At 42.0% G+C, this 23,571-nt stretch overlaps 1 protein-coding gene across 2 annotated transcripts; it reads left to right on the top strand.

The window, feature by feature from the left end:
• Positions 1–724: 724 nt before the first annotated feature.
• exo1 (exonuclease 1) lies at positions 725–15,511 on the top strand. 2 transcript variants are annotated; one of them, XM_023327147.1, is made up of 14 exons: positions 725–788; positions 1,234–1,422; positions 1,521–1,640; positions 1,927–2,050; positions 2,289–2,426; positions 5,382–5,594; positions 6,551–6,738; positions 6,866–6,968; positions 7,055–7,268; positions 9,350–9,545; positions 12,088–12,592; positions 14,159–14,248; positions 14,847–15,043; positions 15,301–15,511. In XM_023327147.1, exons 2-14 carry the CDS (start codon positions 1,262–1,264, stop codon positions 15,383–15,385), a joined length of 2,334 nt encoding a protein of 777 aa, XP_023182915.1. In that variant the 5' UTR covers positions 725–788; positions 1,234–1,261; the 3' UTR covers positions 15,386–15,511. The 2 variants fall into 2 exon arrangements, with proteins under 2 accessions (XP_023182915.1, XP_023182916.1); XM_023327148.1 differs by lacking the exon at positions 725–788 and having other exon boundaries at positions 1,331–1,422; positions 1,927–1,973.
• Positions 15,512–23,571: the final 8,060 nt, after the last annotated feature.

Genomic DNA, 23,571 nt, shown 5'->3' with positions numbered 1-23,571 from the left:
TATTTAGTTGAATATAGGTTGAAGAGGATTAACTTCCCTGTCTGGTATATCCCCAGTGCTACATACATTCAGTAAACACCTTCCTTCTTCTAGTCCTTCATATTTTAGTCCAGTTTTTAATTCACCTATTCAGCTTCCAGAAAGCACGTGAACCTATGACAAAAATCTGTTGGTTACATACTGACACATAATTAAAGCCTATAGAAAATGTATAACTATACTGTATGAGAATATGAGAAGGAGAGCTGTGTTTTATTACCAATAATCTAATCTGTTTGCTTGTTTTGATCATTTTGATCACTTCTTTGTGTGTCAACAGCACAAGTATTTTGCGTTACGGTTACATCTGACTATGAAAATGATTTATAGATAATATCTGATTGAATGATCGATAATGGAACTCCGAAGAAAGCGAAGGTAGATCCGCTGAAAATCAAGTACGTAATCTTTCGAGGGCGTTCAGGCTGCGGAAATATGGCAAGCCGTAGCGGACAAACATACTAGACAACAACCACGTCACTCACTCAACCTTGGTGGGCGGCGGCAAAACTGCGCGTGCGGAAAAAAAAAAAAAAACTGCGCGTGCGCGTGACGGTCAAGTTTCTTTTTCCACTTCCGTTACCATTATACTTTCTATTGGATGATTTTCAGTTTGACACGCCCACTTTGTCTTTGTAGCCAATTGTGGTAGCTGTTACTGAATCCCGTCTTTTTACCGCTAAAACCAAAACTCGCTCCAGTTTTGCGCTGTTAACCCGATCATATCTGTGTGTTTTAGGAACAGAAAGGTAAGTCTGACATCTTGAAGTGTTTTCTTTAGGAATATTAATGCTTGGTGTCCTACTTAAACAACTGTTATAACCGCTGCGCGATGTGTAGTCAAACTTTCAACCGCACAACCTATCGAGTTCACTTCTGACCTGACAAGTACTACAAAATAATTGAGCTTATGCGATGAAGTTGCTCCTCAGATGTTTTCCAGTCAGTCACTTCCCTGACATTTGTTTAGTGTTAGTTTGACCTCCAATTACTTTACTGAATAAGGAGTTGGTGAGTAAATAACCAACGAAGCTGACCATTTTACCCTGAGTCTGCGTTGTTGACTTCTAGTTCAAGAAACTTTTCTCCGTTATTTGCTTCATGCTCTACGCAACGGTGGCGTAGTTGGTAGTTATTACAGTGTGTTTGTCCTCTGGAAGAGTCTGACTGTGAATTCCTGCCCTTTCCCCCCAGGTTTGTGGTCAGTGTGGTGAAACTGAGAATGGGAATATCTGGACTGTTGCAGTTCCTCAAGGATGCAGCAGAGCCCGTCAACATTAAAAAATATAAAGGCCAGACAGTGGCTGTGGACACGTACTGCTGGCTGCATAAAGGAGCTTTTTCCTGTGCTGAGAAGCTTGCTAAAGGGGAACCGACTGATCAGTAAGCTCTTCTATCATTCTCAGGGAAACAACACATATTCAAACTACATGAAACGCTCCATTGTACTATGTCTTCCCTCTTATTGTTTGTCTGTCTAGATATGTGTGGTACTGCATGAAGTTTGTGGATATGCTGTTGAATTTCTCAGTTAAACCCATCCTGGTGTTTGATGGACGCAATCTGCCTTCTAAACAGGAAGTGGAAAAGACTCGCAGAGAGTGAGTATTCACCCAAACTGAGCAATAGTTTGGTGTCCATTAAAAATATATTCTGACTAGGGCTGCAACATGCAATTTCAATATTGTTTAAGTTCACAGTATCTGAGTTATGATTAATATACATTGTCCCTCATTTCTGTCATTCCACAATGTCCCCAGTGTTCTCCTTTCAGCCTCTAAAGTCTATATTATGTCTGCAGCAAGAGCAGTTCAACTCTACCCAACTGGCCAAAGTTGTTTTTTATAGCATTGCGTTCACTGACATTTCTGTTTACGTGTCTTCCAGGCGCAGGGAAGCCAACCTTCAAAAAGGACGACAGCTGCTGCGTGAAGGTAAACTGTCAGAGGCCAGAGACTGCTTCGGACGTTGCATTAACATCACCCCCGCCATGGCTCATAACCTTATTAAGGTGTGGCTTCTGTCTTGATGTGGCAAATAACATTTTTAATGCTTGCATGGACAAAGTGAAAGTGCAACCCTGTTGACATAGAAATATAGAATAGTCTTTCACAAGTCATCCCTGAACACATCAAATTGTTTCATAAAATGTTCTATTATCTTGAGCACCTGACTCTTGGGTATGCAGACTCTATGCCTTTGTACAGGAATGTTGATGTGCTCTAATATGAGATGTTTTCCTGGTCCAGGCTGCAAGGCAGAGGGGGGTGGACTGCATTGTGGCCCCTTATGAAGCCGATGCTCAGCTAGCCTATCTGACTAAAACTGGGTTCGCTCAGGCTGTCATCACTGAGGACTCTGACCTGCTGGCATTTGGCTGCAAAACCGTAAGTAGAACTTAAGCAATGAGTTCCAAACACTAGGGGTGGGCAATATGGTCTTAAAGTTTTACCATGTTACACTGTATTGCCAAAAGCATTTGCTCATCCATCCAAATGATCAAAATCAGGTGTTCCAAACGCTTCCATAGCCACAGGTGTATAAAATTAAGCACCCAGAATGCGTGGAACTGTGGATGCAACAAATCCAGTCATGAAATTTCCTCGCTCCTAAATATTCCACAGGCAACCGTCAGCTGAATTCTAAGAAAATGGAAGTGTTTGGGAACGACAACAACTCGCGTAAACTGAAGGAGCGGGGTCTGCGGACGCTGAAGCGCATAATGTGAAGACGTCAGTCACTACAGACCTCCAAACTTCATTTGGCAACAATAAATCAAAATTCTTATGATAAGAAATTTATTACGATAAATGATAAAACACATTATAAATGCCCACCCCTTCTGTACACACTCAGCAACTAACACAGTAACTGGCGCACTTGGTGTATTAAGGCTTAAGATACATTGAGTTTTAAGAAATATGCCCATAAATGTTAATACTGATGTATAAAACTAAGCTGTACAGCGAAGTGAGATGTTCTCACACTAAAGAATTGTTGCAGTCCTCTTAACAGCAGTCTGTCGAGTTTTACTCTAGACTGTGCATGATGGCGATATGAAACTTGGGCCTGCTCCGGCCTAAGCTGTCACCCTTCTAGTTTTTGTATCTTTACTTCTTGCTTTGACTGTCTTCCATTTTTAGAAGTGGAAAAGTCCAATGTTTTTTGTTTTTTTATATATATATATATATATATATATATATATATATATATATATATATATATATTTTTTTTTTTTTTTTTTTTTTTTTTTTTTTTTTTTTATTTTTGTACCCCGCCAGGGGGTCTTTTTGTGGGCTCTAGTGTCCCTTATTTTTTGAAAGTAGGCTGACAGGAAAGGGAGAAGGAGAGGGGGGAAGACATGCGGCAAATGTCGCTGGGTCCGAGAGTCGCACCCGCGACGGCCCCGTCGAGGACTCAAGGCCTCCAAACATGGGTCGCGCTGTCCCCTACACCACGGCACGCCCTGGAAAAGTCCAATGTTGATGGTAGGATGAAGATGGAGCAGGGGATGGATAGATGGATGGGAGCCTCCTCAGCTGTATCCAGAAAGGGCTCTGGTCTGTTTGACTAGAAGGATTGTTCTCAGTTTACCAGCAGTCTGTCCCAGTTTACTAGTCCCATTAACATTCTGATCCACAGTTCTTATCATAACAGAACAAGAGAATTTCTCTGTAGGATGGCTGGACTCTGCTTTTTGCAATACCCATAAAAACTGTGCACTCCCTTAGGGGTGGATATTTATTATATCAGATTTCTTATCCTAATGAGATTTTGATCTATTGCTGTCACAATAAGTTCCTATTAATGATGTTTGAAACCCAGTAAAACTCCATATTTTGGGGATTGTTGTTTTAACTATTTTTGTCCATTGTTTGTTCAAATATGATTTGAAAATATGATTGAATGCAGTTGCTGTGTGCATTTTAGTGACACAAATCCAACGTTTTATGACTGGTGTCTGTATTACAAATGGGAATGTTTTTAAGAGCAGTATTTGTGCTTGTGGGACTATAATTGCTGTGACACGCAATCACAGTCACACAGTTACGTGAAAAAAAGTAATAAATAGTTTATCGCCACTTTTATTGTTATCACATTACTACCACAAAATGTTGTGATAAAACTTTAAGTCCATATTGTCCACCGCTATTAACTATTAGATGTCTTCCCCTGTAGTTGTTTTTTGTGACATAGTTAATATAATTACACTTTTTTGATAAGGATTTAGCAAACCTTCATTCACATTAAGGCGAAAACAAACTGCCAGTGAATGAAAAATGCACAAGAAAGTGAATTTTTGCGTAAATCTTCACGCCAAACTGACTGGACTGTTTCTGCAGAGTTTCTTCTAGCTACGTCCAGCAGTGTCACAATTAGTCAAAAAATGAGATTATCTGAGAACAGCAGATGTGACTGGAGAATAGACAGACATCCAGTCTGTGGTACATCAGTATATCCGCTGCAGTAGCAGCATGAGGTACCAGAACATACAGAGCACCTAAAAGTGTTTTTCTATTTTATTTGATATGATTCATTGAAGTTATTGTATGCTACTTTTAGTGATAATGTAGTGTGGTGACATAAATTATCCCATTTGATAAACAGTAAAGTTATCTTCTAACAGCAGTGTGTGTGGTTGACTTAAATTTTCAGTAATAATTTTGCCCTAATTAAATAAAGTCCCCACCTCCATCACCCAATTGTGTGACGGGCTGAACGTGCTTCATCCTTTAATAGCCTAGGGGCCCGCACAAGAGGCGCCACTTCGGGCCTCCATGCTCTGCTCATGGCCAGAGGAGGAGCTGAGTTTTCAACAGGTGTTTAAATGATTGTAGTCTGAGCGCTGCAGACATGTAGCGGTAAGTTAGTTCATGATTCTGGAGTCGCTGCAGCTCTGTAGAAACGTTTTCTCGCTGTGGTCTCTGTAGCTACAGTATTTGTTCTGTTTATGATTGTGTCTCTAGCATCAGTATAAATAGCACTTCCTCTGTCCCTGAGGCCCTTGTTGCATCACCACAGATTTCTGCGATGTACTATTTTTGCCTCATGAAAGCAGCAGAATCCATTTCATCTGTTAACTTGGAAAGAGTGAGACGTGTAAGTCTGCCACCAGATATTTTCATATGAGAAATATGCCCATAAATGTTAACACTAATGTATAAAACTAAGCGGTACATTTTTACACTGCTTTATATTTTCCAGTAAAGGCAATTTCCTTGTATCATTTGTAATTTGATGGATGGGAATAATCTAAAATCCACTGCAGGATTTTAATGCCAGTCAGCTAATGCTTGGAACAACGGCTGACCAACTTTGTCTTCTCCCCTAATATTTTGTAGGTAATTCTCAAAATGGACAAGCATGGCAACGGAATAGAGATAGATCAGAGGAACTTGGGCCGCTGTCGCTCCCTGGGGAACGTTTTCACCGAGGAGAAGTTTCGCCATATGTGCGTCCTCGCTGGCTGTGATTACCTACCCTCCCTGCATGGAATCGGCCTCGGAAAGGCCTGCAAGCTGCTCCGGCTTGCCACAGACCCTGACATTCTGAAGGTGTGTGCACAAGCTGATAACTTCTTTATTTTTCTCATGGTTCTAAAAACTGGGGAAAGTTGGAGACTTTTGAAATGTAAAATGTGGTAACTGAGGATGAGATGATTACCAGTTTTAATGATTACTATGACTCTCCTACAGTTCGTAAAACCGTTTCAGAAACCCCAAATTCAAAAATCTCAACTTGGTATTAATTATAGACAGTAATGAATTTTTAGATGCAGTTCATCAAGGTGGTTGGTGATTATTGGTCCAATGGAGTCTTAAACCCTGATGGTCTGAGACTTGACTACCATTAACTATAAATCTCAGTCTTAGGTGATATAAGTGTGTGTTAAAATAACAAAAACATCTGTTGCCTCACTTTACTCATTAATTTAATGACGTTTGTCACAAGAGTGCAGGAAGAATCTAGCCAGGTTTGTGTGATGCATATCTACACATCTGCATTGTATATTATTCACTTATTTTATCCAGGTTTTCCCCATCTGAAAGCAGATGTAGATTTTCTAGCTTAATTGTCAGTTTCATAAGATGTTAAAGTAGACCTAACCAAAAGCCCAACAAGAAAAATAAGTTTTTCCCAAGTTACCACTTCTCTGTCTTTAAAACCAGCGGAATTTCATTGTGATTTTTATTATGAATCATTTTCATAGCAAGAAATAAACATCGTAGGAAAGTGGGAAAAAAAAATCTCCTGCTGATCCATCCAACCTCAAGACGGAAAATCATAACGGGGACTTCACTTAACGGGGACTGTTGTGTTGTCTTGACCCATAATCTTTTGGCATGTCATTGTAAGTTATCAAGCAGACGAGATAGCCGTTTGTTTGTGGAGTAATGAACAAAAAAAGAGATTCAGGAACCTTCGGGAAGCAGCAGCAAAACTGAAGCCTAGATTCTAAATGAATGATTTCTGGAGTAGATTTAAGTGTGAGTTCTTCTCTTCCTACCAGGTGATCAGAAAGATGGGCCAGTACCTGAAAATGAACGTGGTCGTTCCTGAGGAGTACGTTGAGGGATTCGTCAGAGCCAATAACACCTTCCTCTACCAGCTGGTGTTTGATCCTGCCATGAGGAAGGTGGTGCCCCTTAATCCTTACCCTCAACGCATCGACCCAGACTCCCTCAACTACGCTGGAATGTACCCTTTAGTCTTACAACACACCTCAAAACATTCCCCCTTAAGTTTTGCCTAGATATATAAAACATTTTAACTTTATTCTTCTTTTTGTTGGATAATATTTATTCCTTAATGGCAATGAATTCAGAAATCTAGGAGATGACAAAGGCTTGGATATGGCCTTGGGAAACATTGACATCAACACCATGGAGAGGATAGATGACTTCAGTCCAGACGGCCCCCGTCCACAGGTAGCCTTCTTACAGCGAATGTTTGTCCCAGTGCAAAAAACCCGAAATCCTCACATTTAATTTTACTTTGGGAAATATCTTTCTAGGCGTGCAAAGCTCGCAGCAACAGCTGGAGCAGCTGCCCGGCTGCAGCAGGACTCAGCATCTGGAGCAAGAGCTTCACGCCAGGTTCTGCTGCTCCTCCCTGCCCTGCCGTTTCTGCAGAGAAGCCACCCTCCACCAGGGGGCAGGAGAGAGTCATCAGCCTGGACCACCTGAGGCTGCAACACAGAGAGCAGCCGCTGAAGAGGCTGAGAGAAGGTAAGTTGGTCCTTACCTGCGCTGTGTGGCCTCATTGTGGCCATACATGTATGTGAAAAATGCTGAGTCAGGGGGAGAAAATGGTCTGGCATGCACACTGAGCTGCTGGAAGACAGACCAAATTAATCATCTAGCTGTGCATAAATAAGAGTTATTGTGGTAAGAAGAGTACAATGCTGCAGGGTGGGCAGCATGGAGTACCCAGCGTTGCAGCAGGACACATGGCATTCCCCCCAGACCAGAGAATTTGAGGGCATAAGATTAGGCTCCGCCCCATGAAACTGCCAGAGCCCCCAGCGGTGGGACCCACCGCTACATGGATGGGCCACGAATATGGCTGCTGGTAAAGTTCAGCTCTGTACTGAGATGTACAGTATAATACAATAGGGATGGGTGGGGCCAAATATTTGTCTTCACACAGAGGGTTATAATACAACAAGGATCGACATAATCAAATGTTTGACTCCACCCAAAAGCTTCTAATGGAGAGTGGCTTGGCGAATGTTTGGCTTTGCCCTTTAATGCATAATGCAGTAAGGGTGGGGCCAGTCAAATAATGAAAAGGTGGGCTGGAGTCAGATGTTTAAGATGCAACATCAGGATTTTATATTTGGATCAGTCAGAGTATTATGATGCGATAGAGACGGGCTGGTGGGGTTAAATTCCCCCACAAATGTGAAATGGCTGAAGGATGGTTAGGTTGAAATATTTCAGTCAAATGCATGGTGCTGTCGAGACGGGTGGAGTGAAGGATTGTAGAATTTGATGTTTGAAATGAAAATCCACTGTGTGTAGGTGGTGTCAAATGTTTAATTGTGCCTTTAAGTGCGTAATTGAGTAAATCCGGTTGGGTTTGAAAATTCATAAAGGGGCGGAGTCAAGATTGACTTCACTGGGGCCGGATGTTGCCAAATTTGTCTCAGCCCTGAAATGCATAAAGTAGTAAGAATAGGTGGAGTCAAAGACTCACTTATAGGCGGAGTTAAGGTTGAGTAGGGATGGGAGAGTTCATAGACTCTGGCAGGAATGGAGTCAGGTTTGAAGAGCATGAGGCCACACAGCAGTCTAATGTAGCCCAAATCTGATGTTGCTTTTACCCAGATGACCTATATTCAACTTCTTCACGGTCGTCTAAATGGCCCTATTCTGATATTTTTAATCACACCAAAATATCTGACTTGTCACTTAGATATGGAAGTGACCACATCCCTTCCATATCTAAATTGAATACCAGAGTGCCTGCAGTCTGAACGGTTATGTCACTTTGTATATGACTTTTACATCATAAATCTGCATCAGAAGACGCCAGACGTGGTAAATCTGGACGTAAACGTCCCTGTGTGACCTCTTCATTCTTCTTCTGTGATGCGGGCCGCTTTGGGGTTGTAAACCGTTCACGTGCAAGTCTGTCAGAAGTCACCTTTAATTAGTAGAGTGAATGGCTACGCCGGGAAAAATCCAAGATCTGAATTGACCTGCTGTGTGAACGTAGCCTCAGACACAGGAAGTGGAACGTTTGCCTCCGCCCTGAAATGATTCAAATTTTGGTGATCGGTGGGGTCAAACGCTCAGAGATGGGTCTGTGTTTGGCTCCGCCCACAACAACATAATACGCGGGGAAGCAGGTTGCTAGGGTGAAATGAAGCTCGTTATGCAACAGGAGGCAGTGAGCTCAAATGTCTGACTGGGTTGAAGTCCAGGGTTTTGACTCCACCTTAAAGCATATAATGTAGCTCAGACGGGTGCGGTTACTCGTTTACCTCTACATGAAATTGCATAATGCACTGGGATGGGTGTTGATGGATTCTCTTCACGTTGGAATGAAACATTTTATTGCTATTTATCTTTAAAACTAAAAATATATATTTCATATCATCTCCACCTGAATAATTGAAGCATAACATATTTTATGCAAAACTAAAACTAGAACTCTGTAGTTGCTCTGCCCTTGTCGTGATTTTCTTTACAGTCTGTTTAATAAATAATACAAATACAAAAGAAAAGATTAATTAATAAATACACATTTGTTATTTGCAGGAATCTTGTCTTAACAAGGTTATCTTTTTTTGTGTCCTTGTAAGATTCTTGTGTATCGGATCAAGACGTATTGCGGCAGTATTCCAGTTCAGGGCTGAAACGCTCCAAGTTAGAGCAGCGACAAGACAAGCCGACCTCCAGCAGCCAGCCTCCGCCACGGAACTGCTTCGCCTTCACCACCCTGCTGCAGCGGAGAAACCACGAGTCTCAGGACGATGGCAGGCAGGCCACCCACAGCAGGTGATGTCACTGTCAGACCACATCATCTAATTGGCTGTGCGCCACTATAGCCAATTAGCATTGGCTATATTGGCGACTCTTCAGTCGCGAATACAGACGACTCTTCAGTTCTCTGAATCATTAACAGATGTTTTTTTTTTTGGTTTGTTTTTAACTGAACTATTCACATAAGTCTTTTCAAACTTCTCTGAAGAAGATCTTTAGCCATGACTCTCAGTAACATTTGGCACCTGCCATCACAGTTGCTTGCAGTGAGGTCCATTAATGTTCACACACTAGTTTTTTGTTTTTTTTTTTGTCTTTTGCTTTTTACTGAAACACATTCCAACTGTAGTTATTTGATGGACACAATATGCAAACTTTCAGCTTTCATTTGAGGGTATTCCAGTCAAACTGGATGAAGGGATTAAGAGTGTCGGCTCGGCAACATGTGCTGTTTTCCTTCTTAAAAGGACAAAACGTAAATGGACAATTGACTCAAAGGCTGTTTCTAGATGTGGGTACGTTCATCTGGATGCAGATTTCTGCTGTAAACAGATGACATGCAGTCAAAGTAGCTCTCCATGCAGATGAAACAAGCTGACAGAGAAATGTTAGAGAAAAGCAAACCAAAAAATGCCATTCCTAACGGTTCAGCGAAAAAGAACTAAAATGAAACGAGCTTTGAAGCATTAAACCATCTTACTTGCTTGTGTCTTAGAAACTCTGTATAGATGATCTCTGTAAATTGTGTAATTTCAAATTTGATTTACTTGTGTTTTATTTCATTTTGCCCACTTGAAGGATTTTAAATGCTTGCCATGAATGTACAAGCATGGCTTTACTTTTTTTTCTCTCCCAAGGACCAGGTGTGGTTTCGAACGCTTGTTGAACAGTCAGTCACAATAATCAGTGACCCCAAAGAATAAATGTGAGTGAACAGCTGGACCACATACCATACTTTGGTGGAGAAAGCCATTTTTAAAAGCCTGAAATTCTTGAAATATTCCACTATACAACACTATGGGATAAGTGAAACACTTGGGAATCCCAAGGCGTTCCCAGGTCAGCCGAGAGACATTGTCCCTCCATTGTGTCCCTGGGGCCTCCTCCCGGTGGGACGTGCCCTGAACACATCACCATGGAGGCATCCTGACCAGTCCAAGCCACCTCAACTGGCTCCTCTGGACGTGAAGGAGCAGCGGCTCTACACTGAGATCCTCCTGGATGACTGAGTTTCTCACCTTATCTCTAAGGAAGAGCCCAGACATCCTGCGGAGAAAACCCATTTCGGCCGCTTGTATCCATGACCTCGTTCTTTCGGTCATGACCCAAAGATCATGACCATAGATGAGGGTGCTTCGCTTTTTGACTCATCTCTCTCTTCACCACAACAGACTGGCTTCTCTGCAGACGCTGCGCCAATCTGTCTACCAATCTCCCGCTTCATTTTTCCCCTCATTCATGAACAAGATCCCGAGATACAGTACTTCCTCCATCTACTCAGAGGGATTTGCCTTGGTTTTTATGTTGGTTAAACTGTGCTGTTTGCAACAAGACCACAGTTCATCTGATGCTGTGATCCTTTAGAGGTTTGTGAGAAAGAGCTCACATAATGAACTGCCACCTGAAGCATGTCTCATTGTGTACAGGAAAATGTATCCATCTTTAGCGCTGCATGTGACATCAGTTGGTTGGCAGGCTGCAAACAGAAAAATCACAGCGTGTTCATGGAAATCCACACCCTTTTCTCACTGCTGCTCAGGTTTCTCACGTTTTGTTTGTGTTTCGTCTAGGCTCCTTCATGACTTTCATGACAAACAAAACTCTCATTTTAATATCAACGCGTTCAGTTGCAGTGGAGCCCAAAATTATTTCTGTCCCTGGTGGATTTTAGTTTAAAGTAATCGCAACAGGGTTTGAAGCATGTAACGTTTTACAAAAACATGTTCTTAGAACTGTCTTCATGTTGTTGGAGTAAATGTTTCCCCTGTAGAAAGAGACCAGTGAGATGGGTTCAGGGAACTGATAGACGCACTAATGACCTGTCCCAACTGTGTTTAGGTGTAGAAGAGAGAAACAGTGCTGCACTTCACCCAGAGGAACGCTGCTGGTAGTTGGCAAACAAACCACCTTGGGCCAAATTGGTGGTGTTTGTTCATTAGTCTTTTTGACAGAATATGGATTGTTTTTTCATTAAAAGGGCAATTATGGCTTAGTCAAACTCTTAATTGTTTTTTTTTTTTTTTAATAATCGTTTTAGAGAGAAATTAAGCATTTACACCCTCGTTGGTCTGTTTGACTGTTTTGTTTATTCGTGCTCCAATAGCAGGTCACAGCTGACTGCAGACAGCCAGCATGTTTGGCCACGCTCTGTGTTCAATGACCTTTTGACAGATTTTCTTTCCTCATTCCTCCACTGCTTCAGCTCACTACTCAGACTTTTTTGTTTTTTGTTTTACCATTCGTGGTTCCATTCACACATTTCCACCAATATATGTTTCAAGGCATTCCTTCCAAAGCCTGAACTCTCAGTGTAATCGCAGCGTATCCTCCTTTGCAGATTCTTCAGCAAATCAAGTTCAACAATTACTGAGAGCACCGAGGAGTCTGCTGGGGACCCAGAGCGGACGGTCGGGGACCCTTCTCAGGACCAGTCTTCACTCGGTGAAAGGGACAGTCCTGATGTTCCACCTGTAGGGACCCCCAGCCCTCCTACGTCCCCTGCCAACACCCCCCCCACCTCATCCAGTGAGGGCCCGAAGCTGTTCCGGTGCTCAGGCTCCGCCTCCTCCAGTGCTGGGCTCTGCAGAGTGGCGAAGACCCCCTCAGGCCTGCTCGCCCTGCAGCAGTTCCACTACAAAAGAGAGACTTCCTCAGCTCTTCAGACATCTTGTCAGCTTTCTGGAGGCTCTTCTTCCCCTGAGAGGAAATCTGAGAACGAGGAGCCTCCCCCAGATTTTCCCCCCTCCCAGGACAGTGCTTACTTTTCCCAGTCCCTGTCCACTTCCTTTCACAAAGAGGACGTCCTCCCCTTCAGCTGCTCCTTCTCCTCCCAGGAGGAGACTGTAAGTTCCAGGATTTTCTGCTGCCTTTACCTGTGTTCATAGCTCTGTTGGTAACTACTGTTTCACAAAGCCCTATGCAAGTGTCAGATGGTGGTCATTTCCCCAGAAAATGACCAGTAAAATGAGAACATTCGCTATGTTTTCAAACTAGGTTGGAATACATGTGTCTTCTTCCTGTGTCTTCTTCTTGTGACCTGTAAGAGACCGAATATTCTCGGTGGTTTTCAGTGACAGCTTCCAGTTCGAGTTTTCTCTATGTGAAAAGAAACCGAACCACCAAAGACAGTTTCAAATTCGAATGAGACTTCGATTGAAGTCTCAATCGAAGTCTCATTTCTTGGTTTTGCTTTCGAGAAGCAGGGATTTGTTTCAAGTGATATTTGTGCAGACTTTCACATTTCATCTTTCAACATTGCCCCCGCCATTCTGCACGTTAATCAGAACCGGAGTGATTAACCAGTGTTGTGTCACTGACAGTTAGTTAAATGTCTACTAGATGCCATTTTACTAGCAGCCTATCAGGGGATTGGTCCTCAGCAAGCAAGCCACCATGTACAGGCCATTGCCATTCACACCGTGAAAGAGGCGTGGCTTATATCTCCTCTGTCACCTGAGCAGTATCCATACGTTCTGTCTTGTGGATCATCCTCGGCTCCGGGTTGCAGTATCCAGATGTCTAAATTAATACAAGGAAACTTGTTTAGCCCCTTGCTCAGTATTTTTATTTATTTATTTTTATCATTACCATGATCTGTGCTGCTGACTTTGCTTTCACCCTCTGACCCTTACAGCTCCTAGAGTTAAGTAGCGTACCCTCAAAGGGAGAACGGACTGGGTCGTCAGTCATTCCTTATTAGAACAAGTCTGGACAATAAGTCAATAACAATATATATCGCTATGGACACATAATCAATATCAATAGATATTACGCTTGATGGACTATTTAACAATTTCACTGAACTCCAATCCAGAACCACACAGCATTCTGGGGGACATAGGCAGATGAAAGGCTTTAGCCGCTCAACCTCTCACAGTCAGCTAAGCAAGGTTTACCTTTGCTTACCTTGCAACAACTGGTTGAGTAACTTGTGGTTACCTAGCAACAACCTGTAGAGTCACTCATGGAGCAGCATTGTCAGGTTTCGCCACCGTGTCTCATAAAAAAAAAAAAAAAAAAATCAAATACAATTTTAAAATGAAAAACGACGTAGCGTGAAAACTGGATCAAATAGAAAAGGTCTGTTTGACAGTATTTTAGATATTTGAAATCAAAAAACCTAATCAATAGTTATTGATCATTATCAATATGACTGATATGAAACGCTTATTTTGACATATTGTCCAGCCCTACGTTAAATGGACCAACTGAATCTTGATGCTGTTCATCCGCAGTGGTAGAAAAGTAGCAACAACCTGGAAGAACGATGAACAGACAGGCTGGGAAATCAAGACTTTTGCACTGTCTCACACACACTGGGTTGAAATGTAGACATTTTCTGGGAATCTCTGATTCATGTTCTCATGGGTTTCTGTTTGTGTGCTTTTTTTGTTTCTGTTTTATGTCAGATGAATTCAAGCACTGATTCAGAACCAGTGACAGAAAGCCCCGCTTCCTTCACAGAGACCTGTAGGAAACCTGGCATGCTGGGGTCAAAGGTGGGTTTACACTTTGGTTTCTTCACTGGTTTCATTTGTTTTTAAAGGAACAGTGCATCGCTGCAAGTGTATTTATTTTTACTTCCAGTTTAAAGTGTTCTGTGTAGGTTTGTTGAAGTGAACAGCTGATTTAATGAACTATTCAGACCTTAACGGATCCTTTGTACAAGTAGCAAGAATGTTATGAGATCTGGATTGGCGGTGACTTAAATCATTACGGAATGTATGATCTAGTAAACAGAATTTTTAGAAATAACTATGAGAGAAGCTGCCAGACAGCACTGCATGTGGTAGTAGTGGGAACCTATGTGTCACAGGCTTCCTCAACTTGCTGTATATGTGGCCCTTCACTGAACGGACATTCTTAGAAGTGGAAATGGTGAACATGTGAGAAGGGTTTTGTGCCGTCTGACAGACTTGGTTGCTTTACAAAGAAATCTAAACTTGGATGGGAACTGTAGAGAACCAATGTGCTAATATTCTCTAAGCTGCTGCAGTTCATAGGAAATGTTACCGTTTGTTGTTAAGGTTAGACTTGTCTGGTAAGTGTTTAGAATAGCCTGATCTCCCGTCTGTGACGTGAACATGCTGTGTTCAGGTTTCCGGACTGTCCAAGCCGAAATCCGGCATGCGGAATCAGGCGGCGAACGTGTCGACGTTGGGCCCAGCCAGAGCCAGCGGTCTGAGGAAGAAGGCTGCAGGTTCTGGGAAGAAATGTTCCTCAGCCAATAACGAGAACAACCCTGGAGTGCAGGCCACCATAAGCAGCCTCTGGAACAACTTTAGCTATAAAAAGTAAGGGAATAATGGACAATTTGCAGTGAGGCAAGATGTGTTCCATGGTAATAATGTACATTTTCAGATGTCATATTGAATATTTTTTAACATAATTCAACTTTGTATACCACTTTATTTTGGTCTTTCACAGAAAATTCCACTGAATTATGTTTGTGGTTGTAACGTGACAAAATATGAAAATGAAGCTAATGTTGACATTAAAAGGTGGAAACCCACCAGATCTCATATAGGTGTGTGTGTGTGTGTGTTTTCAGGGAAACTGTGAAGGTCAGCTCCTCTAAGAAAGGAGAGCCGATGTCTCCAGTGAAAGACAACCTGCTGCTTCCTCAGCCTACATGAGCTCAGAGGTCAGAGGGCATCGCTTTGCTTGCTGCTCTGAGAGCAAAGCTTTTACACATACCATGTATGTTGTCAATAATTTCTCATCAACTTGTAAACTGTAGTTTTAAATAAATAAAAACCTCTTCAGCATCCAAACATGTCCCATGTGGAGTTTTTCACGAACCATGGTGATGTGGGCTGTAGCTGCTACAGCTGCCTTACAGGCCCTGAGGTCAAGTTACTGCAAAACACACAGGGCATGCCTGCCGGCGTGTGTGTGTGTGTGTGTGTACCTCTGATAAAATACCTTGAGCCATTTTCATTTCCATTCCATGGATTCTGTTACCTAAAATCAAGACACAGGAATCATTGGCCTCGTATTTCTTCCTGACTGAACAAGATGCCTGGATGTGAAATTTCTCTCATTTCTGTAGTTTTTGTTTTGTTCTTGGTATTTGCTCATCTAAGGCATCTCTTGCTTCAGACCGTTGGTATGTCTCCTAACACGATTCTGTTCCAGTGCTCCGAACCGGAGATGACAGATTTAAAATTCTGTGTGCTGATTTAATCTGAAAGGTGTTTATTTTGAGCCAAGTGTGTCTAAATGCCTAAACTTTTCATTCCATGTATCTAGATCAGCTTCACGGTTGCCAGTTTTCTTTCCCGCAATAGTCTAAACTTGTGACTAAGAAAGACAAACATTGATCACTGGATTCCTGAGCAGGTATCCTTCATCGCTCGGGAAGCTGGAGTTTGTATTTGTCTAAGCAGGTGACATTTAGACCTTCCCCTTGAAATGGCGTTTTTTCTTTCTAGTTGACCATTAGAGCCTCCTTCACATAGTGTTTATCTAAAGGAGATTATCACGGTTTCTGCCATAAGTCACTCCAGTCTTGCTGTGGGACAGAATACCTGAGCTGATCTAGATACCAGGTTTGAGCATGACTAGTGACGGCAGAACTTCGCTTTGTGCTCCTGTAACATGCAACATGGTGTAGATCAATTGTCATTTTTGTTGCTTTAAATCAGTTTTTTCTGCATCTTGGGCTCTTTTATCCTTATAGCTGGCTGTAAATGGAACTTCAAGGATTGATTTTGTGAAACATTGAAAAACTGAAGGAGAGCATTCAGCTTCATCATGAAAATACTTAGGAAAACATCAAACGATTTCACGTCGCCGCAGTTCAAAACGGTGCTTTTTTTCCCCTCCTCTATTGGCAACTCTGTATTAAAATGTTACTTAAAAAGAGAACAGTGTTCTGAGTTGTGAGGCAACTTCCCAAAAGTTTCTTTAGGAAAGCTTGCGGAAGTAAATGTCCTGGTATGTGACTGGTGCAGAATGGTAGGAATGTGTTTTGCTTCCAGTTGACTGAACAAAGCAGATGTATAGAAATTGGTTCCCTTACCAGCTGGAATAATGGAGTACAGCCAAATAATAAGCAGAGGTAACGTTGGCCGTATATTCTGATTATGTTCTATGCCGAAGCTTTTCTGTGTGAGCGCTCGTCTCTGAGGCTGTCGGCTAAAGTTTCACCTTGTTTCTCACTCAGCTCCACAGAATGCAGGTTTACCACATTCCCTTTAAGCCACATGATCTGAGCTGCCTATATCGGGTGTTGCCACTCTGACATTTTCTGAATTCATAGAGAACTGCAATTAAAACTTGTAACTTCTTCAGTATGTGTCAGTAACTTGTCAGAGAGCTCTCTGCGGTTTTATTAAGTTAGGTTTATGTGCTTCCAGTTGACAGATCTTTCCATTTTATGTTTTTATCATACATTGTAATCCCTTTCCATTAAATCTTTTATACTTTCTTTGCTGCTTTTTGTTGTTGTTGTTGTTGCTGCCGCCATCTACACAAAACTTGCATTTCACTTAAAAAAAAAAATACAAGTAAAAAATAGAGCAAGCTGTCTTTAGAAATAGTGAGTGGTCCCCAACTACCTAGGAACATCATTTTTGTTCCATCTTTGAGTGGCACATTGCTGGAAGGAAGTCTCTACCACAGTTTCACCACATCCTCAGTCAGAAAGTGGGAGGTAGCTGGTGTGACACTGTTGCATTCAGTCACTCGAGCTGCAAACTATTAAAACAACTCATGACTGGTTTTCTTCATTGACCTGTTTCAGTTCATTTGAGTGTAAGAAACGTGCGTGGGGGGCGAGGGGGGGTGTGGGGGGGTTTCCCTCTTCTGCATCCTTCTAGACAGTCTTCTTCTGTCTTCATGAGGTCAAAAGTTTACATCCTCCAAAATAGATATATGATTTTAATTTGGACTTTTAAGTTTCTTCTTGTAGCTGTGTAACGTACAACTTTTAAAAACAAAGAGTTTGGAAATATTCTAGATTTGATATCATCCACACAGATTAGATTAGAATTGTGCATATGTTTACCAAATTCGTCACTGAACTGGACTGAAGGTCCAGAAATTCTTTCAGTCTTATGAAAAATTTTTCATTAGTGTCCAAGTGTCATTGAGGTTTTTTTCTACATGGCTCTCAGGTCTAAGGAACTCAGTGAAGGTCTAAGGATAAATGTAGATGTACAGAAGCTGGGGAAGAATTTCGGAGCTTTTTCCTAAAGAATTGTCAATTCCAACATAAATACACCAGACAACTTATACGACTCTAATTACTTTGCCAAACTTAAGCCCTGAAACCCAAACTGTCACTCTTGAGATGAGAGGAAGCCAGGATGTTCAGAGATCACTAAACCCCAAATCTGCCGTGAATCGGAAGCTGTTTGACCAACAGAGTTAGTGAAACAGGGTTACTGACCACTGGGTTACCAAACACTGGGTTACCGATCACTGGGTTACCCATCACTGAGTTACTGAACACATGATTACTGATCATTAATGTTTTCCATCATGCTGGACTCATGGAGAAAGGAAGACCTCTGAAATCAACACCAGGCTTATTCAAGCAGTTGACACCGAAAAGCCCAATGCTTTCCAGAGAAAAGCTCCATGATCTGGCTGCTTGAAGATTTCGAGATTAAGAACACCTACTCTCAAGCATGGTAGGAGTAGCATCATGCTGTGGGATTGTTTCTTTGCTAAGTCAGACTAGTGTGTGTTGCACATAGGAGACAAGAATAACAAAGAAATGCCTCCAAAATCATCACCTTCTCCTTAATGTCAGCATGTCCACTTCAGCAGGTCAAGACTTGTTCCAACAAAAAAATAATCCAAAACACACCAAAGCTGCCTTTGGAACGAGTAGTGAAGAATACCCGTAGGCTCTGGAATGGGTTTCCATGGCTCCCCATCCAGTGCATTCAGCCTTACTGAACTTTTGTTGGACCGAAAGAAAGAGGACTGCACCGGAAAATCTTCTTCCAATACCTCTGCAGACCACTGGGACGCTGAGGAGGTTGTTACTGCAAGAGTTGGGTCTATTTATTCACATTTTATTTCTTTGTGTTTCTGCTCTCTTTGTGTGAAACGCAGATTTATTTATTTTATTTTTATCTGTGAAAGATGACCTATATAAAATAAAGAGTTAAGTTTTGTCTTTGCTGATACTTGATTTGCTTTTGTTCATATGGTTTTTCACAGCTCGCTGTTATGCACATTATGTTTGTTGCAAATTGCTTCCCTAATTGTTGTTTAACTTTGTGGTGCTAATAAAACTCCCTGAAATGTGTTTCTTTTCTCCACAGGACAGTAAAGAACTCTGTCTTGAGGTGCAGCCTCTGATGAGTTGAGTTCTATGGAGGTTTTGGCATTTTTCACTTCTGCGTCAGAACTGGTTTCAGTGCCGCTTTGTGGCATGTATGGCACTCACACTGCTGCACATTCTCCTCATACCTTGTGTTGCGATAGGTAGCACTTAGCAGTTGTACCGGAATGACAATGTGCTTGCAGTGAGCTATCAACAAGTATGCAGCGCACCTCCCCCCTCTCCAACCTCCCCGCCGTCACGCAGTATTGCAACAAAGCACTGATAATGCAGGAATTTTACTTTGAACCGAGCAGAAGGCCAAGTCTGAATTAGAGTGAATGGACAGGAAAACCTGCAAACAGCTTAGAGAGATATTGAAAATGTATTTGGCACTGTAGCAAAAAAAGTTGGTGTGTGTGAGTGTGTGTTTTGTGTAACAGACCCCAGCGCTGCTTCATGCTGCTCCAGAGGTATTCATTAAAGGCCACAAGTTAAGACCTGAAGGGAAGCTAGCGAAGGAAACGTGAATCATAGAACCACTTTTTTTCCCCCTTCTTCTTCTTTTCTGTGTGATTCTGGAAAAAGCAACCGGCAGCTAAGACATGTGCAAACAGAATCCCCGCCAGCACCTGCAGTCTCTGCACCGCTCGGCTTGCTCATCACAAATCCACACAAAACTTTTACTTTGCGCAAATCGATTTTAAGACGTGTGTAATTTTGACGGCCATGTTTAATCGCTTTGGTTTGTTTTTCTTCATTTGTTTTCTATTTTTTTCATTGGGTCAGGTTTAAGAAGTTAAGCTTCAGTTTTTGTGGGGTTTTTTATGTTGTCCAGTCAGAAGAAAGCAGTTTCTCTGTAGGACAAAACCCACCTTACTGTTCTGTTTTTAACTTCTGTTAAACTGGGGTGACACCCAAAGTTCAGGCATTAACATAGCTCTTCATGAAGCAACACATGACAGCTATTATCTACCGGGCAAATTAAATATCACACCTTGAAAAGATATTCTTACTCTCTGTCCTTTTACATTTTTTTCTCATGAGAACCAGAAACGTCTATGGATTTATAATGGGATTTCATTTGATAAACCGTCATATCAAAGATCATAATACTGAAGTGGAAGGAAAGCAACACGTTGGTTTGCATTTTCATTTGCTAATAAAAATCTGAAAAGTGTGGAATGTGTTTTTATTCGGCTCTCCTCAGTCCAACTCCGATGCCACTGCTGTGAAGACTCGGGTATCCACCCACAACGTTCACCGGTCAGATAAACCGCTAGATGTTATAAACGGTCTGGGTCAGACCACTGAATGAAACATGGTGGAGGTTGCATCATGCTATGGGTGATGCTTCCAAAAAATAAAAGACAGGACCTGAGGGAACTGGAGGACAGAAACTGGGTATACAAATAGCTGAATTTCATGTTGCATTTAAAAGGCATACGGTTGATCATTTGCATTACGCCCAGCAGCCGCAGCTTTGAGGTGGCTGACCTTTCTGGTTTTTATTTCTAGTGTTGTGGAACTCTTGTACCATGAGGGTTTGTAGCTTACACAAGTGCCAAAGTGAAAGACCAAAAAAATAAAATTATGTTTTTCTGGGTTTTTTTTGTTGCACTTTTACATCCATCCATCCATCTTCTGTACACCCTTGTCCCTAGTGGGGTCAGGACCAGGTTGGTGCCTATCTCCAGCGAGTCATTTCTGGCGAAATGCGGGGTTCACCCTGGACAGGTCACCAGTCCATCGCAGGCACTTTTTCATGTTAAATACTGATATTCAATATCAGTATTTAACATGAATCAGCAGCTGAGCTTGGCTGAATTTGTCAGAAGTGAAAGACAGACTTGCTCAGGTCATGTCCACAGCATGCGCTGCATCTTTAGCTGCAGATAATGGACAAACCTTCTTTGACGGTTTGACTCTGCTGTGTTGAACTGTGTGCTCACACAGCAGCAACATTTATTTGTCCGTCCCTCCGAGGTTCTGGATTGAACCGGCTCAGCCCGCTGTCTCGTGCTGCTGTTTGGTCTGGTTGTTGTTCTTGAACCAAAATCCCCACTGAGGCTCTTCAGGCAGGTACGGAATGACTGCTTTGATTCATATCTTTGGGTTTGTTTGTATTAGTGTGCTGCTTTTCACGAGCCTTGAAAACAATGAGCTCGTTCTCAGCCAGGCAGCGCGTGACAGTAGTTGGGCCACACAAGCTGATGTTCTGGGGGGGTAGCATGGAGCCCAGACGGGATGTTTCGGTTTGGAGGCTACTGTTCATTTTGTAACATTTTCATGATCGGCTGGACTGAGTTTAGTCGTCACCTTCAGTTCAGCTCTTTGTTCTGACTCTTTTGAGTTGACTTGCTCACGTTCCCTCCCAGCTGTCATTCATCAGTGCAATCACTCACCTGTTTCTACTCCAGTAATTAGTTCCTGCCTGTAGTGTTGTAATTTATGCAGCTGGTTTTTGACATTTCAGTCTTTGGCACATCCACCTGTCTCCCAGGTTTGCACCTTGCTTGAGGTCCTCTGCAGGTTTTGTAAGTCTGTTCTTGTCATTTCACATTGTTAAAGAAAAAAAACAAACAAACCTCACTCTCAAATCTGACCTCTCTGCTATCCCCTCCTCCCACCACATCACTTCTCTACCCCCAAACAGGCCTGGATTTGGATCAACAAATGCATTAGCTTTGGATTTTCCGAGAATATGTCAGGGCAGACCTAGGTAGCGTCTCATCATGGTACAGCTTCTTCTTCTGAGCGATTTGCTTTCCACGTCTTGTAAAGCTGTTCTGTGTTAACAGGCTCATGCCTGTGCTTTGCTTGGAGAAAAGCATCACCATCTCTGAAATGTAATTACTTCAACAGGGATCAAAGCAGAATGAGTTTTTAAAAAAAAACATTGAGAGAAAATATTCTCTTAAAGACTTTAAATTTCTCAGATTTGCAGACAAACTTTTAATTTATTTTTTTAAGGTTTTGTTTAAAGGCTCTAGTGGCCTTTATTTGAAAGTAGTTTCGCAGGAAACTGGGTAATGAGAGAGGAGGAAGACATGCGGCAAATGTCACCAGGCCAGGAATTGAACCTGTGACCACTGTCATGAGGACTAAGGCCTCAATACGTGGGTCATGCTTTGCCCCTGCGCCGCCACAGCCCCCCAACTTTTAATCTTTAAAGAAGGGGGTCAGCTGAGCACGGAGCTGGCATTTTCAAGTTGTTGTGTCATTATGGTTACTTTTGAACTGGATTCAAAACCACAGATTATTTTTAAGGGCTTCTGCTGCAACATAAGTTATTGTTCTATGACACTTGTTGTGCCGGTATAAGAATGATGAACCTAAAGTCAGACCTAATGCAAGCTTTTATTTCCACACTTCTCATTGGCAGCAGATTTTAAGGTTCTGGCTCACTCGGTCCACCTCTCCCCATGAGGAATTCTAGCTACAATTGCTCATCCTTTAGCTATTATCTTGAACAGACAACACCCTGGTTAGTTTCTCTTGCCAACAGTCATCGCATTGTACTTTTCTACTGGATGGGCTGGGTAGTGACTCATTTAGTTATGAAATTGCCAAGAATTTTGCACGGCTTCTTTGATCAGCTCCTAAAACAAAAATGGCTAAATAAAATGTCCAACTTGTACATGATGGGTTTTCTCTTGCAGCTTCACTGCATGAGCTCAGATTTATTGCCGACACGCTATATTCCACTGGACTGTGCTGAGGATCACTTCATTATAGCTTTTAACAAACTCTAAAATCTAAATGATCAGGTGGGGATTCTGATAGAAAACTGGGATTTTACTCTCCAGAGAATTGTACAGTAAATGTTCTCGGAACCGAGTCGGCTCACATCTGAACCCAGGGAGCTGATGTTGTACACGTCTACTTCGCACGGTTGCAGAGACGGAGAAACGTTAGGCTTCCAAGATAACCATCTTGGATTATGGACTGTATGTGGTCCAAGGCGAGCAAAAAAAAAAAGTTTTAGATTTTCATTTTCTTCTTCATGAAATCCTAACCCAGATCGGAATATTCTCCCCTCAGCCCTGATATTTCAGCATCACCTGGCGTAGTTTATAATGATCCAGATGTCCTAACTCATCCTCACATCAGTCAAGAAATGTGTTGCTTTTTTTTCCTCTTTTCTACATTTATAATTGAAACATGTAACATTTTTCAAATCGTGAACCAAATGCATACTTTTATAAATGACATCTCTATGACAAGTATGTCTGCTTAAACTTTGAACACGGTACAGAATTGTTTACATGGCTTCAAGTAGTGTGAAGATTCCAGACTGCATGCTTGCAGCCATCAAACAATGTCTCCTTTACTGCTGTGATAAATGCTGATCATTTCAATAGGAGGAACAGGCATACAAGCTTTGCCAATCAGGTGTTATAATGTGGTCGTCTGAAATGAATAACACTGAAAGTACACTCAAAACAGCTTTTAGTTTTGTTGGGAAGACAAATTTTAGTATAATGTATAATTTTTAAACCGTGAGACATAAATTCTAAACGGGAAAGATTTGGCAAATCT

The sequence above is a fragment of the Xiphophorus maculatus genome, chromosome 22 (assembly GCF_002775205.1).
Source record: "Xiphophorus maculatus strain JP 163 A chromosome 22, X_maculatus-5.0-male, whole genome shotgun sequence".
Taxonomy (NCBI): Eukaryota; Metazoa; Chordata; class Actinopteri; order Cyprinodontiformes; family Poeciliidae; genus Xiphophorus; species Xiphophorus maculatus.
Note: the sequence above shows the minus strand (reverse complement) of the source record. Positions and strands in the feature narration are given on the sequence as shown.

What these genes read in the sequence shown, in the direction of transcription:
- exo1 (XM_023327147.1), top strand. Translation starts at nt 1,262, where the DNA reads ATGGGAATATCTGGACTGTTGCAGTTCCTCAAGGATGCAGCAGAGCCC. An exon ending in AGGCAGGCCACCCACAGCAG is followed by an intron (nt 9,546 to 12,087) that starts GTGATGTCACTG and finishes CCTCCTTTGCAG; the next exon opens with ATTCTTCAGCAAATCAAGTT. An exon ending in CTGGCATGCTGGGGTCAAAG is followed by an intron (nt 14,249 to 14,846) that starts GTGGGTTTACAC and finishes TGCTGTGTTCAG; the next exon opens with GTTTCCGGACTGTCCAAGCC.